Here is a 14,637-nt window from a genome sequence, read left to right as displayed (position 1 = left end):
TGAAGGTCCTGAAGTAAATGTGGTAAATAGAGGTCCCTTTCTTCCATAGTGTCCCCTTTTCACGATACATTGTGATTCAGATAACACATCAAAGTGTGACAGTCATTACTATAATACAACGTTTTCCCATTTCTAATATTTCATCACCTATCTCATTATTTGACGTTATAGAACAAACGATCAAGCGGTGTAAAATTGAGGTTAATTGTTTGTTTCCCTCGCTCATGAAAATTGTAAACAGGCAATACTTGCCAAAGCTGTTTTAAAAAAAAATATTTAACTCTTGCACTTTGTAAATGACTAGTCGGTTTGCAAAAAGACGAATAAGGTTTTGAAAAGTACATGATTTTTACTATTATATCAAGAACATCTTCAATATCTTGTTGTTTTAAAAGTTATAGTTTAAATACATAAATAGATATATGTATAGATATTTGTATAACACTACTACTTTACGCTTTACTAAAAAAAAATTGACAAAATATGAATCAAATGAGAAATAAAGGTATTTTTTTTATTCTAAGATATACCTACCCAGCCAAAACTCATTTTGAAGATCACCAAACCCATTTTCATACCCTAACCAGTTCCTTTGAAAATTTTCTCTTCCGTCTATTCTTCGTTGAATAACCTATACAAACATATGTTTAATCATACACAATAAAATAAAATATTTAACCAGTATCAAAACAACTAAAACCAGACTTGGTTCATTTGATTGATATTCTTTAAAAGCAACGTTATTTGGATCATACCATCAAAATACACTAAGTAATACGATTGCATAGATTCAAATTTGCTGGAATAATCACTAAAATTGCATTATAACTTTGTGAACAGGAAAAATTGCTCTCATGCTAGAACTAGGTAAATATTACACTTAATCATGTACAACAAAGTACCGTCAGATAACCATGTTTATTCACTAGTACATAGTTTGTCATTTTAGTGATTTGAACCTTTCCCATTGACCTGTAAACAGAGAGTACTATACACACAGGATGGTCTACTTCGTATTTAAAATTACATCTAGAACTATGAAGGTACCTATGTCATTGCATCAGATGCACATTTCGACAACTGATGTATTTTTAGTGACGCTCGAAGACAAAATATTTAAACATCCAAAACCTAATACAAATGTTGAAAAAGGACAAAAATTAAAGCCAAACCCCGATAATTAATCAGATTGATAATGATGGAGACTCATTCTTGAATCAAAGGAATTTAAAAAAAAAATGTATTGCATCAAATTAAAAAAAATATATATACATATCCCAAGTCAGGAGCCTCTAGCTTTTGTCAGTCTTGTATTATTTTTAATTTTAGTTTCTTGTGTACAATTTGGAGTTTAGTATGGCGTTCATTATCACTGAACTAGTATATATATTTGTTTAGGGGCCAGCTGAAGGACGCCTCCGGGTGCGGGAATTTCTCGCTGCATTGAAGACCTGTTGGTGACCTTCTGCTGTTGTCTGTTCTATGGTCGGGTTGTTGTCTCTTTGACACATTCCCCATTTCCATTCTCAATTTTATATTGTCATGCGAGTATCGAAGCCTGTCTACTTAGCAGATAATTTACAGTGCAGCAGCTACACTTATATTCTTGTATCAGATGCGCATTACGATAATTAGTGTCTCTGCAATTTTCACAATGTAAACTTTTCATTTGAATTTGAATGAAGGAACGTGAAAGCAGAATCTCTAAATGGATCAATTATCTCCAGTTCGATACAATTTTCAAAACTTCGCGTTTCTTATCAAGATATCTTTGAATCAGGGCTACTGCTTTCAAAGAGCTTGGTCTCGAATTGAAAGTCATCACTCCGAAGTTGTACAGACGCCATCCTGCTTATGTAGACAGTTACGGAATATACGTGTGTGATGTCCACGGATATCATCCTTTCGTCGAAACTGATCCCTGTTTGTCATGAGCAAGACTATTATTATCACTAGTTTGGCAAATACACTCAGGAGTATCTGCACTCACCAAGGTTTCTGGTGAGGTTCATGTTTCTAAATCTATTTGCTTCTGTGAAGTATTTCAGATACAGTTGTTTTCCCTTTCCTTTTTTTCACTGGGATTTTCAGTTTTGCTTGCTTGATGTCTTTTTTGTATTATTTGGCATGTTTCTTTTTAAATTTGTGAGGACCAGTAAATGAAAATAGTGCTTATATGCAATGAAATATGCACCGTTAAAATATTTGCAGGTTTCTATGTCTTAACAAGTGGTCACCATCTTTTTTGCTTGATGATAAATATATAATTATACATTAATAATTATTGTCTTGTAAAATATTTAATTGTATGTAACGCTGATGTTATTGTTTGAGTTGTATTTGTATGTTATTATGCCTTTGTACCCTTAACCCCTTATGCGTGTTTTTATAGATTAATAAAGTCATTTGTAACGAACACATCTTGTTTATAATTAGTAGTAAATTGACGCACGTAACTCGCAGTACCGTTATCATGATCCAATTACCAAAACGAATCACAAAAAAGCATTATCACAGAAATTTTCTGTGATAATGCTTTTTTGTGATTCGTTTTGATAATTGGATCATGATTACGATACTGCGAGTTACGTGCTAATTAAGTATTTTTTTTCACTGTAATTGCTTAAGAGTAACCCGCCAGCTCTATTCTTCGATTTCAAAAATACTACTTTTCTGAGAAGATTCGGACAATTTTCTACTACTTAGACAATCGTTACTACTTTTATGATGGTTTTCTTGTATGTATGTTTATTTGTTTATATTACCGTCCAGCCGCCGTTCGTCATGTTGCAAAACACCTGTAACCCCTCTTCAGTCTTGGATGGGTATATTGTAAATACTCCACTTTCGTATATGGGATTTAATTTTTTCAAGTTAGTACAATCGTCTTCACGAAATTCTAAAATGTAAAAATTACTTGATAAAGATTTTCTAAATCAGTCATAAGTATATAATAACGAACAAATCTTACACCGTAATCAAATAATAAAACGGATATCATATATAACAGCGATATGGATGTTCTGTAAAGACAAGTGATAAGTTGTGCCGTCGCCGTTTATACCTGATTGTACGGTATAGGTTGTGCTCATTGTTGAAGGTTGTAAGGTGACCTATATTTGAATACATTAACGTCATTGGCCTGTTGTGGATAGTTTATGTTTAGTCTCTTTATACTAATTGTCGTCAAAAGTAAAGGGGCATTATCTGTCAAATTCATATTCACCAAATTGACTCAAATTATAATATTTGATTTATAACCTACTAAAACGTATAATCATTACAAAAAGTCCAAACGAAACAGTTAAAAATGAATGTAATCGTACAATGTATCAGTATTTCGTGTGTATTGTAGACTAGACGCCATATATTACCCATAGAGATGAACTCTGTAGAATACCGATGGTCTATGACTTGATATAAACATAAACACAAATATAAAAACACAGACAAGCACGTTCAATCGTATACTAACGATTTGTCTAGGTCTAATCCTTTCGGCTGTAAAATTGCACTAAATAAACATCGTATTCAGTAACATTAACGGTACAAAATGTACTGCTCCAGATGAACAATTCGACAATTCATGTTTTTTCAATGATGCCCTAGGCTAATATATTTCAAATCTAAAACTTGTTTAAAAATTGGAAGGCTGATTCAATCTACATAAAGGCGCGAAGGACCAATGTTATTAATATTTTAAATGAGACAAACTAACTGTAATAGACATGTTCTATTTTGACAGAGAAAAGGCTATTTGTTTTGATATGAAAACGAAAACTTTAAAATTACACTATTGTCATATTTGATGAAACGTGAAATCCATCTGTAATTGAGATGTGTCAGCAATATGTAAAACACTCACAGCTTTAAAAATTGAACTGATTAACGCTTCCAAATATCAAACAAAGATTTATGTCATTAAAAAAAAGGCACAATGCTACTGATGTTAACTCTTAAATCAATTTTGAACGTACAAATTCAGACAGAAAACTTGAACTTAAAACAAAAGTTCGGCCGAAAAAAAGCAGCTATCACCCATCACACGCCGTGCCAATTGTTAATTGTTCAAAATTTGTTGAAAGGGAATTAGAATCGATCGGTTACGTATTAAGGACCAAGACCGCAAAAACCAGTCTGCCATGTTTACATACACTAACATCTGTCAACCAATCATTGATACATGTAGCAACTGCAAATCTTGTTATATGTCGTTCTTCTTTATAACCATATTGAAAGAGTTTAAACCCTATTGCTTTTAAAAGATGATCAACAGATGCAAAACGTTTCCTTATCAAAGAGAGGCAAAATATACCAAAGGCACATTCAAACACATAAGTCGAAAATAAACTGCCAACGCCATGGCCAAAAAAGAAAAAGACCAACAGACAAACAGACAAACAATAGTACACAAAACACAACATAAAAAACTAAAGACTGAGCAACACGAACCCAACCAAAAACTGGGGGAGATCTCATGTACTCCGGAAGGGTAAGCAGATCGTTCAAAGTATGAAATACGTTTCTTGCAAAGCAAATACGAGTGAATTGGAAGTATGGTAAGTCAGCCATAAACAAAGTTAACATCAAATTTAAGCAACTCACACAAAGCAATTATCGTTTTTCGTTATTTATCTCAAATCAAAATATTAGGACACGAGAGAGGCGAAAGATACCAAAGGAACATCCAAACTAATAAGTCGAAAATAAACTGACAACGCCATGGCAAAAAAAGAAGACAAAGACCAAAAGACAAACAACAGTATCATCATAGGAAAATGGCTCATTTGAATTTAAAAAAAAATGTTTTTTTCACTTTACATTAACTACATATCCATGGTTATTGTATCTATAGAGAAGTCACCAAATGAATACAGAAACAAAAGCTTTGTATAAAAGAATGTTATGTCCATACGAGATAATGGCTTACAAAAAAAGATGAGAAAACATTACAAAAAGTCACTTGTGCCAACCACTATCGCGATGTTTTTGTGATCCAACTGATTTTTGTTTGCGTAATAGCGAGTTACAAATCAATTGTTTATAAGTTCTGTGAAATGAATATAAACACAAGGACATGTTCAGTCAAACTTAAAGTATGGTTCGTTATAAATTTTATTAATAACGTAAAAAGTTCCCTATTTTCTTAGTAATTCGATATATTAACGTACGCTTGGTATAAATCTGCTTTACCACGTGACAAGTGCAAAGAACAATTACTTGAACGAAAATAATTATATTGATTTGAAAATATTTGTATACCTTTCTATTTCTCGTTTAAATATCTGTATTACCTTGTTCTTTGACGCAAAATAAGCCTCCATCCATTATTCTTTCACATATTTCTTCAGGTTTACAGGGATTTTCCAGGCATGTGTCATACATAGGATCCTGATATTAGGAATTATAGATATTTTTACAACAGTACAACTTCGTATTTCGTTTAGCCTTCCGTCCATTTTTTTTACGAGCGCCACTGATGAGTCGTTGTAAAGGAGAACCATTTACATCTAGTATAGTTGTAACCATCAGCAGCATTTCATGCATTATTTTATTTAGTTTAATAACACGAATAGTTTTTATTTTATTATATTTTTCTATATACTCACATTATTTGTATTTATGTTTTCAGTCTGTACATGTGACGTATTCGGAAAATTGCAGCTACATGTAGCTTGCCATCAAATTGCCAGTGTACAATTTACAAAAAACAATATCACGAATAACAATATTAAATTTAGCTGTTTGGTTTTAACTGGTATAACATTCATGCTCTTCTTAGAATAGTGTATCTTCTTGTCTCTGGAGTACGAATTTTTTTACAATTGTTACGAAAGTGAGTAAGAATACGTCTTTCATCTAAATATTTCACTACTTGATAACAACTTCCATACTTATTTTTAATGCATTTTTGTTTTTCAATGTTTACTTATTTTGTGTTATATCTCGTCTCATTATTTTTAATATGTACCACCGTTGATAAGTATTTAGTATGACGATACATTTTCAGTTCTGTACTCGTACTGTGAACAACAAATTTATTTATTTGGTAAAATATAAAAAAAAAATCCGTAATCCTTACAACAAAGTTATTTTATATTTAAAATTATGTGTACGTTATTTCATTTAACGCCATTTTGTCTCAGGTTAGAGTTGTCTTTTTGACATTGTTTTAAATCTTTTTTATTAATATTGTATTTATATTCTGTCATAGATCTAATCTATTGGTTCAGTGTATGTTTACTTGTTTTTGTCTATATGTCTTTTTGATCGAGTTAAGCCATTTCAATTGACATTTATAGTGTGTCTTTTTATGTGGTAATGTTACACTACTGTTTCAGGTTAGGGTGAAGGTTGGCGCCTGTTAAAACTTTTAAACCCGCTGCATTTATATGCACCTGTCCTAAGTCAGGAGCCTGTTCAGTGGTTGTCGTTTGTTGATGTGGTTCATAAGTGTTTCTCGTTTCTCGCTTTTTATATAGATAAAACCGTTGATTTTTCTGTTTGAACTGTTTTACACTTGTCATTTTGGGGGCCTTTATAGCTTGCTGTTCGGTGTGAGCTAAGGCTCCGTGTTAAAGGTCGTACTTTGACCTATAATTGTTTACTTTGTACACATTGTGACTTGGATGGAGAGTTGTCTCATTTGCACTCATACCTCATCTTCTTATTTCTATTATAATTGAGTTAAAATTGCCCCCTCTTTATATTTAAAATATCATTAACGATGCCAATTTTTACTGCACAAGATTCGCATTCAGACAATTAATGTCTCTTGTGATGTTCGCAACAAAACTATTTGAAAATTAAAAACATATAAACCAAAAAGGACTGAATGTATAGCCATAGCCGGGTAAGGAATCAGAGCTTTGCATGAGAGAAACATATTTCTTAATTTCAAATAATTTCCACAATTTCGTAGCACCAAATTTTAAATACACAATATCCGTATTTTCATGCTGGGCTGTTGATGCCCTCGGGGACTAACAGTCCACAAGCAATGATATCGACACAATGATAATTATAACATAAACGGTACAATTTCAACGCACTAGATGCGCATTTCGACAATAAATGTCTCTTCAATAATGCTTGAGGCAAACACGACCCATTTTAAAATGTTTAAACATAATATAGATATAGGTCAACCCGCATGGCTCTTTATCAAAAAGTTATTGTGTTCTCTTCCAGTGCCTCACTTCAATAAAGGATCGTACAAATTGCATTTTTAAACACTTGTCTCGAATTTTAAGTCTCTAGTTAGACTGATCACCCTACATTTAGTTTTTACATATCAAATGAGCTACCCCACGACAGTGTTCTTACTATGATTAAAGGAAAGTTATACATATTTTCACTTGCATTTACAATTAAATGTGCCTGGATATAACACCACTAGCCTTACACATGTGAAAGTGTGATAACAATCTGAAAGACATAAGTATAGTTTTATTTATGTTTGCAAAAAAACACAAAACATTCTGCAACTTGTTTTTAAGCATGTGACGGAGCCCCTTTAGACAGACTCCCGCATGGACGAAATATAAGTAAACCGCATAGTTCCGTTCTAAAACTGTATTATAGCTACCATTTGAACTTTGAATTATCTTATTAACCCTTTCCCTTTCACACCGGTACAGCTTACCGGTGAAGCAAATTTTGAGACAATTCTTTGGCGTTAATATAAATAAGAAGATGTGGTATGAGTGCCAATGAGACAACTCTCCATCCAGGTCTAGTTAAGTCTTGTTTCATCGACATTCTTTGACGTACAGATATGGGTAAGGGCTCAAACTAATTCTTAGAATACCAGCAATGTGATTTAATGTGCACCAAACTTCTATCATTATCTGTGTATAGTCGATTTGCCTCTTACCGACAAGTGTTTTTTTCTGTAAAAGCCATTTTTTTTTCTTCAAATTTTAGCAGAATATTTTCACAAAGTAGTGCATAGAATACCGTTTTTTTGGGAAAAATGACTATTTTCAATAACTGTGAATTGTTTTTTGGAAAAAATATATCGAAATAATAGTTTTAACTTGTACACTAGTTAAAAATGAAATTTCTAGTGTACCAGCGCAATCACAAACTTGAAATGCGCTAAAAATTCGTAGTCATTATCCACAGAATTTGTTGAAAAAGAGACAAAAACCACTAAAATATCCTAAATTTTTTTTAGCAAAGTTTAAATAGATGTAACAAAACATTATTTTGTATGTGCTTGCTTATGATATAGTTGAAAAAACTTTTGTTTAGATAAAGGAACATGTATATGTCAATGAAAAAATGACAGACTAAGGTATGGATTCCTCCTATATTTGCTTAAAATCATGAATTTGGCAACAAAAATATATCATCTCAACACATGATTTCTTAAAGAAAACAAGCAGCTGGATGATGATCTTATTTGTTTTTCTCTCACGTCTTGAGTAGTAGACTTTACTACTAAAACATCAATAATTTTCTTAGAATGCCAGTGGTGCAGGGGTATGCTAAACCAACCCACAGCGGGAAGATCGCGTGTTCGAATCTCACTGCCGGAGGTGAAAAAAATATTTCCTATATTAAATGTAACTTAACTTAACTTAACTTACTTTACTTTTTCAATTTCAAAAAGAAAACCAACTACATGCAAAAGTCTGATACAGAAATATTTATGTTTGTTTTTAAAAGAATTTGTGTGCTCAATTGTACCCCCTTGTTTTCCTCTTTGCTCCATTGGCCTCGGTCCAGGGTGCGCCTCATCAAGTAATCATTGGTAATTCAATGAATTTTCCCTTGTAAATACCAAATAAAGTTTACTGCTTGACTGAACACGATTTATACAAAGGCTTTTTTTAGGGTTTGAATTTGGACGAAAGAAGCTTCTGAAATCGGTTATTTTGAATGTTATTGATATCGATATTTCACGGAATGTAGCACGTATTTCCTCTTTTTATACCATTATGACAACTTGTCTGTCTCTAGCAGACATAGGGCATTGTTTTTCTACCAAAACTATACCCTATGAGCGCAATGGGATTTCGTATTTTTTCACATTTTCCCCACAAGTCACATGACTTTTGGAAAGATACCACGCGACCTATAAAAGAAAAATTATCTTCAAATTTAGTTTTCTGAAATATTTGATCAATTATCTTTCATATGCGTCCAATATTGCCAGTGCATGACCTTTGGTGCGAATGCAATATTCAATTGAACTTTAGTAGTGCACGTGTCTTTTTGATAAATAAAGTTCTAAAATGCCTGAAAGGAAAAGGGTTAATATTGTTCCATTATGCATTGACAAAGTTGTAGATATTTCTACAAGTAAAGTTTACAATTTATACTAGAATCAGACAAAAAACCCAACCTTTTACAACTCAGAAATACCGGTTGGGTCATTCTGTTGTTTCCAAGTTGAAAACTAACAGTTGGAACTATCTGTCAATTTGAAAGTGAAAAATATCAAGTTGGAAGTGATAAATATCGAGTTGGAAGTGAATAATGGTCAACTCGGAACTGAAAAAATAAATTCTTGGTACAGAGATATGCCCACGTGGAACTAACAAATTTCAATTTGGAACTTGGAAATGTCAAAATTGAAAGAAGAATCGTTGAAGATAGAATGTCCCTACAGGTCTTTGGTATATCTATATTTCAATGCGCAGAACTCTTTTGCTTCTTCTTTTGTTTTAAAAATAACAATGTAAATGTTGCACTTACCCCTCTGTAACGACCAACTTCTACATAGATAAATCCAACCTCGTTCAGGAAGTCATTAAAAGAGACAGATGTTGGTTGGTAGTTCAGATCGCAACGTAGTTGATGTCTGTTATAGTTGTAAGAATGACATCTTGGTCTCCGGATACATTTGTCAAAACACGCCCTCGGGGATATATTCTCAAATGCACGAATCCTGTATCCATCTAGTTTTGTGTCAAGCTTGTTTGGGTTCACATAAAAAATTCCAGATTTGCATTGTTCTGTAGACACTAGAAGCAAATCAGCTAAGAGTATCAACAATTGTCTAAAACTAAATAACATGTTAGAATGTTTCGAGATCGTCCAAATTCTTAAAACAAGTATTTTCAAAGATTTTATGGATGCAATGTTTCAATCTTTAATGCCTTTCATCTTGCATTAAATGGATATTTGTAATTATACATGTGATATAGTACTCCAAACTTCCGTGTATCGTATTAACAATTATCCAATCGAGAGCGCATATCTGTGTAGTTGTAATCGCAAATCTACAGACGTAGATTGCAAATTAGGTCCCGATTCGTCACTTTGAGAAGTTCTGCAATCTATTATAAATGCTTCGATTAATCAGTTTATGAATAAAGTGAACACAGGCACAAAATATGCTTCTAGATTTGATTGCTACTCTACTGTATGTTTCAATATTTTTTCCATTTTACAAATAAATTTGTATTAAAGTGAGGAAAGCCTTGAATCAAAAATACACTGTTTCTCCTTTTTGTATTTAAATATTATAAGAAGTTTGAATATATCATTGGTGCAACTGGAAACAGGAACTCGAAAGTAGACCACAAAATAAAATGGCCAAGATTAAAACAATAAGAAACCGCTCAAGACATTTAAAACAACAACATTTCATATATATGAAATGTATCATCTTAATTTCCATTGAAACAATGGTCGTAATCGAGTATTTTAGAAAAAGTAGACTTTTCTCGTCCTAAAGTGTTACCTATTGTCTTATTAGTGTTAAAATATGGTTCATAAAATACATTCTGTTATAGAACACCATGTAATCGCAAATCGTAAATACTTGATACTTGACGATTATTGTATAAAAAATAATCTTTAATTACTTTCGGTTTAAAACATTGTTATTTGTTTCATTACCACCATTAAGGAATGCACTTCCCTCAAACAAAGCTACAATTCTTTTTCCGGGTTCAGCTTTACATTCGGTATTTTTTTTATTCAATCAGCACTTTAGGGTGTATATGAATTTTCGATTATCAAATATTTTTGCCTCGATCATAACTGTAGAGACATTCAGAGACAAAATAAGAGCCTAAAATGGTTAATGGTTAATAATATTGATTAATGGAGAAGTATAATATGGGCATTTTTTTGCCCTTTGATTCTTAAATTCAGAATGATATTCTGTGAAAGTATTTTTATTCGAGGTGTACCAATATTCGTGGTTTTCGTGGTTGGCTTTATCCACGAATGTAAGTGTCCAACGAAATATAACAACTGTAATCCAAATCAAAACATGGAAAGATCCCCATGCAGGATTGACTACATACTTACGACAAGGATTTGTAAAGTGAGACTATTCAAATCTTTGGTTAGGGCATATAAAAAGTAAAATAACAAAAATACTGAACGCAAATGAAAATTCAAATTGATAATTTCAAAATCAAAATCGTCTCGTTTGTCATAGATTCTGGTACTGAGATGACCGCTTATGTCAGATTCGAGATATAAGTCTAAAAAAGAGGCGGAAGAAGCCGTGGATAAATAGTTTTGACTCGATGGAAATCAGATTTCCGGTGATGATTTGCGATGATTAAGTGTTCATTTTATCTCCTCAGAAGTTTCATACGAAAAAAAAAAAATCATATAAGGCTTGTTTTTTTTTTTTTTTATTTTATAAGAATAATTTCTACAACTTAAAGTACATTTGTAGCATTTTTTTAATGTAACTGTTTTCTTTTAGTGAAATGTATATGGACCAATTAACACCTTTGATGATCGTTAATCTGTTGATCATTCGATCTCTGGTTGATAAGTGTCACCACTTCTGATTACCGGTGTGCAACAATTAAAATGTTTTCTTTGCAATTTCTTTTAATCGATTCAATTTGTAAGCATAGATGAATCAGTTTATTTCCGAAAAAAAATTAGTTTTAAAAAAAAATGATGAATGTTGTCCGTAATGAAAGACATACAAGTAAGCGAAAATGTTTATTTTGCAATGTCCCCCAAATCATTATAAAACATCATACAAATATTTTGAAGAATCTTCGTTTCTGGTGGCTTCAAGTTCTTCACTCGATTTTTTTCAGAAATATAAAATCCACGAATTTAAGAACCCACGAACATGTAACTTTTGCTCACACCACGAAAATTGATACCCATGAATTAAAAGGTGAAAGTGCTATTATTCGTGGGGTACCAATTTTCGTCGTTTTCGTAAATGGCTTAATCCACGAATTTAAGTGTCCGACGAAATATAACAACTGTTGTCCAAATCAAGACATGGAAAGATAGACTACATGGATATGGGCATATAATCGAGAGAATACATTGAATTAAGAAAATGCACTATGTACTATATATATACAACTTCATACAGGATTTTACCCATTTAATCTTTAAAAAACCTAAACTGTACGACTTTTAAACTTTTAATTCTCATACAAATTAGTTTTGATTGATGAGAGTCAGACTTCCGGTGATAATATGCGATGGTGAAGTGTTCATTCTATCTTCTTATAATTCTCATACAAAAAAAAAATCATATAGGGCTTGATTTTTTATTTCATAAGAATTAATTCTACAACTTTAAGTACATATGTAGCATGTGTTTATGTAACGGTTTTCTTTAAGCGACATGTTATGGCCCATTTAACACCTTTGATGATCGTTAATCTGTTGATCATTCGATCCTGGGTTAATAAGTGTCATCACTTCTGATTACCTTAATGAAACAATAAAAATATTTACTTTGCAATTTCCTTCAATCGAGACAATTTGTAAGCATAGAAGAATCAGCTTATTTCCCAAAGCACATATTTAATTAAAAAATTGATGAATGTCGTCAGTAATGAATGACAAACAAGTAAGTGAAAATGAACACCATATTTAGCAATGTCCCACAAATCATTATAAAACAAGATATGATTATTTTCAAAAATCTTTGTTCCTGATGGCTTCAAATTCTTAATTCGATTTAGTTTTCTTCAGAAAACTAAAATCCACGAATTCAAAAACCCACGAGCATGTAACTTTTGCTCAAACCACGAAATTTGATACCCACGAATACAAGTTCTTTCACAGTATATCTTAATGATAAGACATCATTAAGATGATGAGAAGACATTCTCCTGTAAGGGTTCAATATTTTTATTGTTTTTATTTTGTTATCATTATTTCCTTCCCTAACATTTTATAATTATATGTTTGTTAAATAAATATTCGGCATCAACGAATGAGACTTTGTACATGCATAAACAGAACGACGAGTGCCACATGTGGAGCAGAAAATGCTTATATGTCCGTCTACCTAAATGTACACCGGTTTTCATTTTGGAGTCGTGCTGCTCAGTTCTTAGATTTCTTTTACTCGGTTGATTCTATAGCTTCAAACATCTGGGTTTTTTTTAAAGTTTAACAAGATATTTATAAAAAATTTTATGTAACATTAATTCAAATTATTTAAATTCCTATAATTAGCTTTTTAGTGCATGGTGTACAGCTGTTGTTGTCATTTTATTACATTTTGATTATTCATGACTAGTTCTTTATTGTAGTAAAATTATCCATTTACCAATGCAAGTTATACAACAAATAATTAAAAAAAAAGTTCAAATTACGTAAATTGGTTAATGAAATATAAATGTTGACGACTGCATAATATTGCCGTATAATATTGCAAATATACTTTTTTCGAAATATATTTGGCTGTTAAATGCCACGTTTCAATTACAATCAGTTAATGAATATTTATTTAATCATAACAAAGTTGTATAACCAAGGGTACCCGGGTAATATAAATTCAATACTAGGCCTTCGTCATCGGGAATTATAAACTGTTACATCGTAGGTAATGCGGGATGACATATACACAAAAAAAAACATTCCCTGATCTGGAAGGTGAAACCTCCTCGTAGCAGGAATACCGTTTGGTGCTATGTGAGACTTTCCAAATCACAACCAACGTTCTGAATGTTTAAATTCAAGTGCTGTGTTGTTAGTTAAAACTCAACGCTCTATGCATGTTAAAGATCCCTTGTGTCGGCTCATCATTAGTGATCAGTAGGCCAGTTATTAGGATTAACGTCTTGACCCTATCCATTAAACTTTTATTTTTATTTTGATATTGCCTGTTTGACGCTAAACAACCCTTCAGACAATCAATTATTAATTTTTGAACGGTCTTCATTGTTTCAACAGGTTTTAAACCACATAAGTTAAAAGTTAAAATGTAGGATGAGATTTGACGTTTTGACGAAAACATGTCTCAAATGACATTTGTAAAGAAAAAAGTAAAATAACAAAAATGTTGAACTCCAAGGAAAATTCAACACGGAAAGTCCCTTATCAGGTGGGAAAGTCAAAAGCTCTAACACATTAAACGAATAATTTGGTACAGGTATTTCCTTATGTAGAAAATGTGGATTAAACCTGGTTTTAAAGCTAGCTAAACCTTTCAATTGTATGACAGTCATATAGAATTCCATTATATTGACAACAATGTGTGAGCAAACCAAACACACATAATAGGCAAACCTGTAAAAAATAGGTCTACAGCAGTCAACTTTGTGTTATATTCTTAATCACCTTAAAAACAAATAACCATTTCAACAAAGAAAAACAAAAATGCATATAGACACTCTATAGACAAAGTACATAAGCAAAAATAAGAGACAAGAAAACAAAAATGACCATAGC

The 14,637-nt window shown here is 32.0% G+C and overlaps 1 protein-coding gene across 5 annotated transcripts in view; it reads right to left on the bottom strand.

Moving 5' to 3' along the window:
• Window positions 1–10,362, bottom strand: part of LOC127734918 (fibrinogen-like protein 1) — a 166,323-nt gene extending 155,961 nt beyond the window's left edge. For 2 of the 5 annotated variants that reach the window (XM_052244953.1, XM_052244952.1), the window contains exons 1-3: window positions 9,706–10,358; window positions 5,295–5,391; window positions 2,766–2,899 (exon numbers count right to left, since the gene is read on the bottom strand). In XM_052244953.1, the coding sequence (XP_052100913.1) occupies window positions 2,766–2,899; window positions 5,295–5,391; window positions 9,706–10,026 (552 nt within the window). In that variant the 5' untranslated portion in view covers window positions 10,027–10,358. Of the gene's footprint in view, window positions 1–534; window positions 632–2,765; window positions 2,900–5,294; window positions 5,392–9,705 lie in introns of all 5 variants that reach the window. The other 3 variants (XM_052244956.1, XM_052244954.1, XM_052244955.1) reach the window with 3 other exon arrangements.
• Window positions 10,363–14,637: the final 4,275 nt, after the last annotated feature.

Source organism: Mytilus californianus, unplaced genomic scaffold (genome assembly GCF_021869535.1).
Source record: "Mytilus californianus isolate M0D057914Y unplaced genomic scaffold, xbMytCali1.0.p SCAF_3, whole genome shotgun sequence".
In the NCBI taxonomy this organism is placed as follows: Eukaryota; Metazoa; Mollusca; class Bivalvia; order Mytilida; family Mytilidae; genus Mytilus; species Mytilus californianus.
The sequence above is the reverse complement of the archived record's forward strand: the minus strand, read 5'-3'. Positions and strand labels throughout refer to the sequence as shown.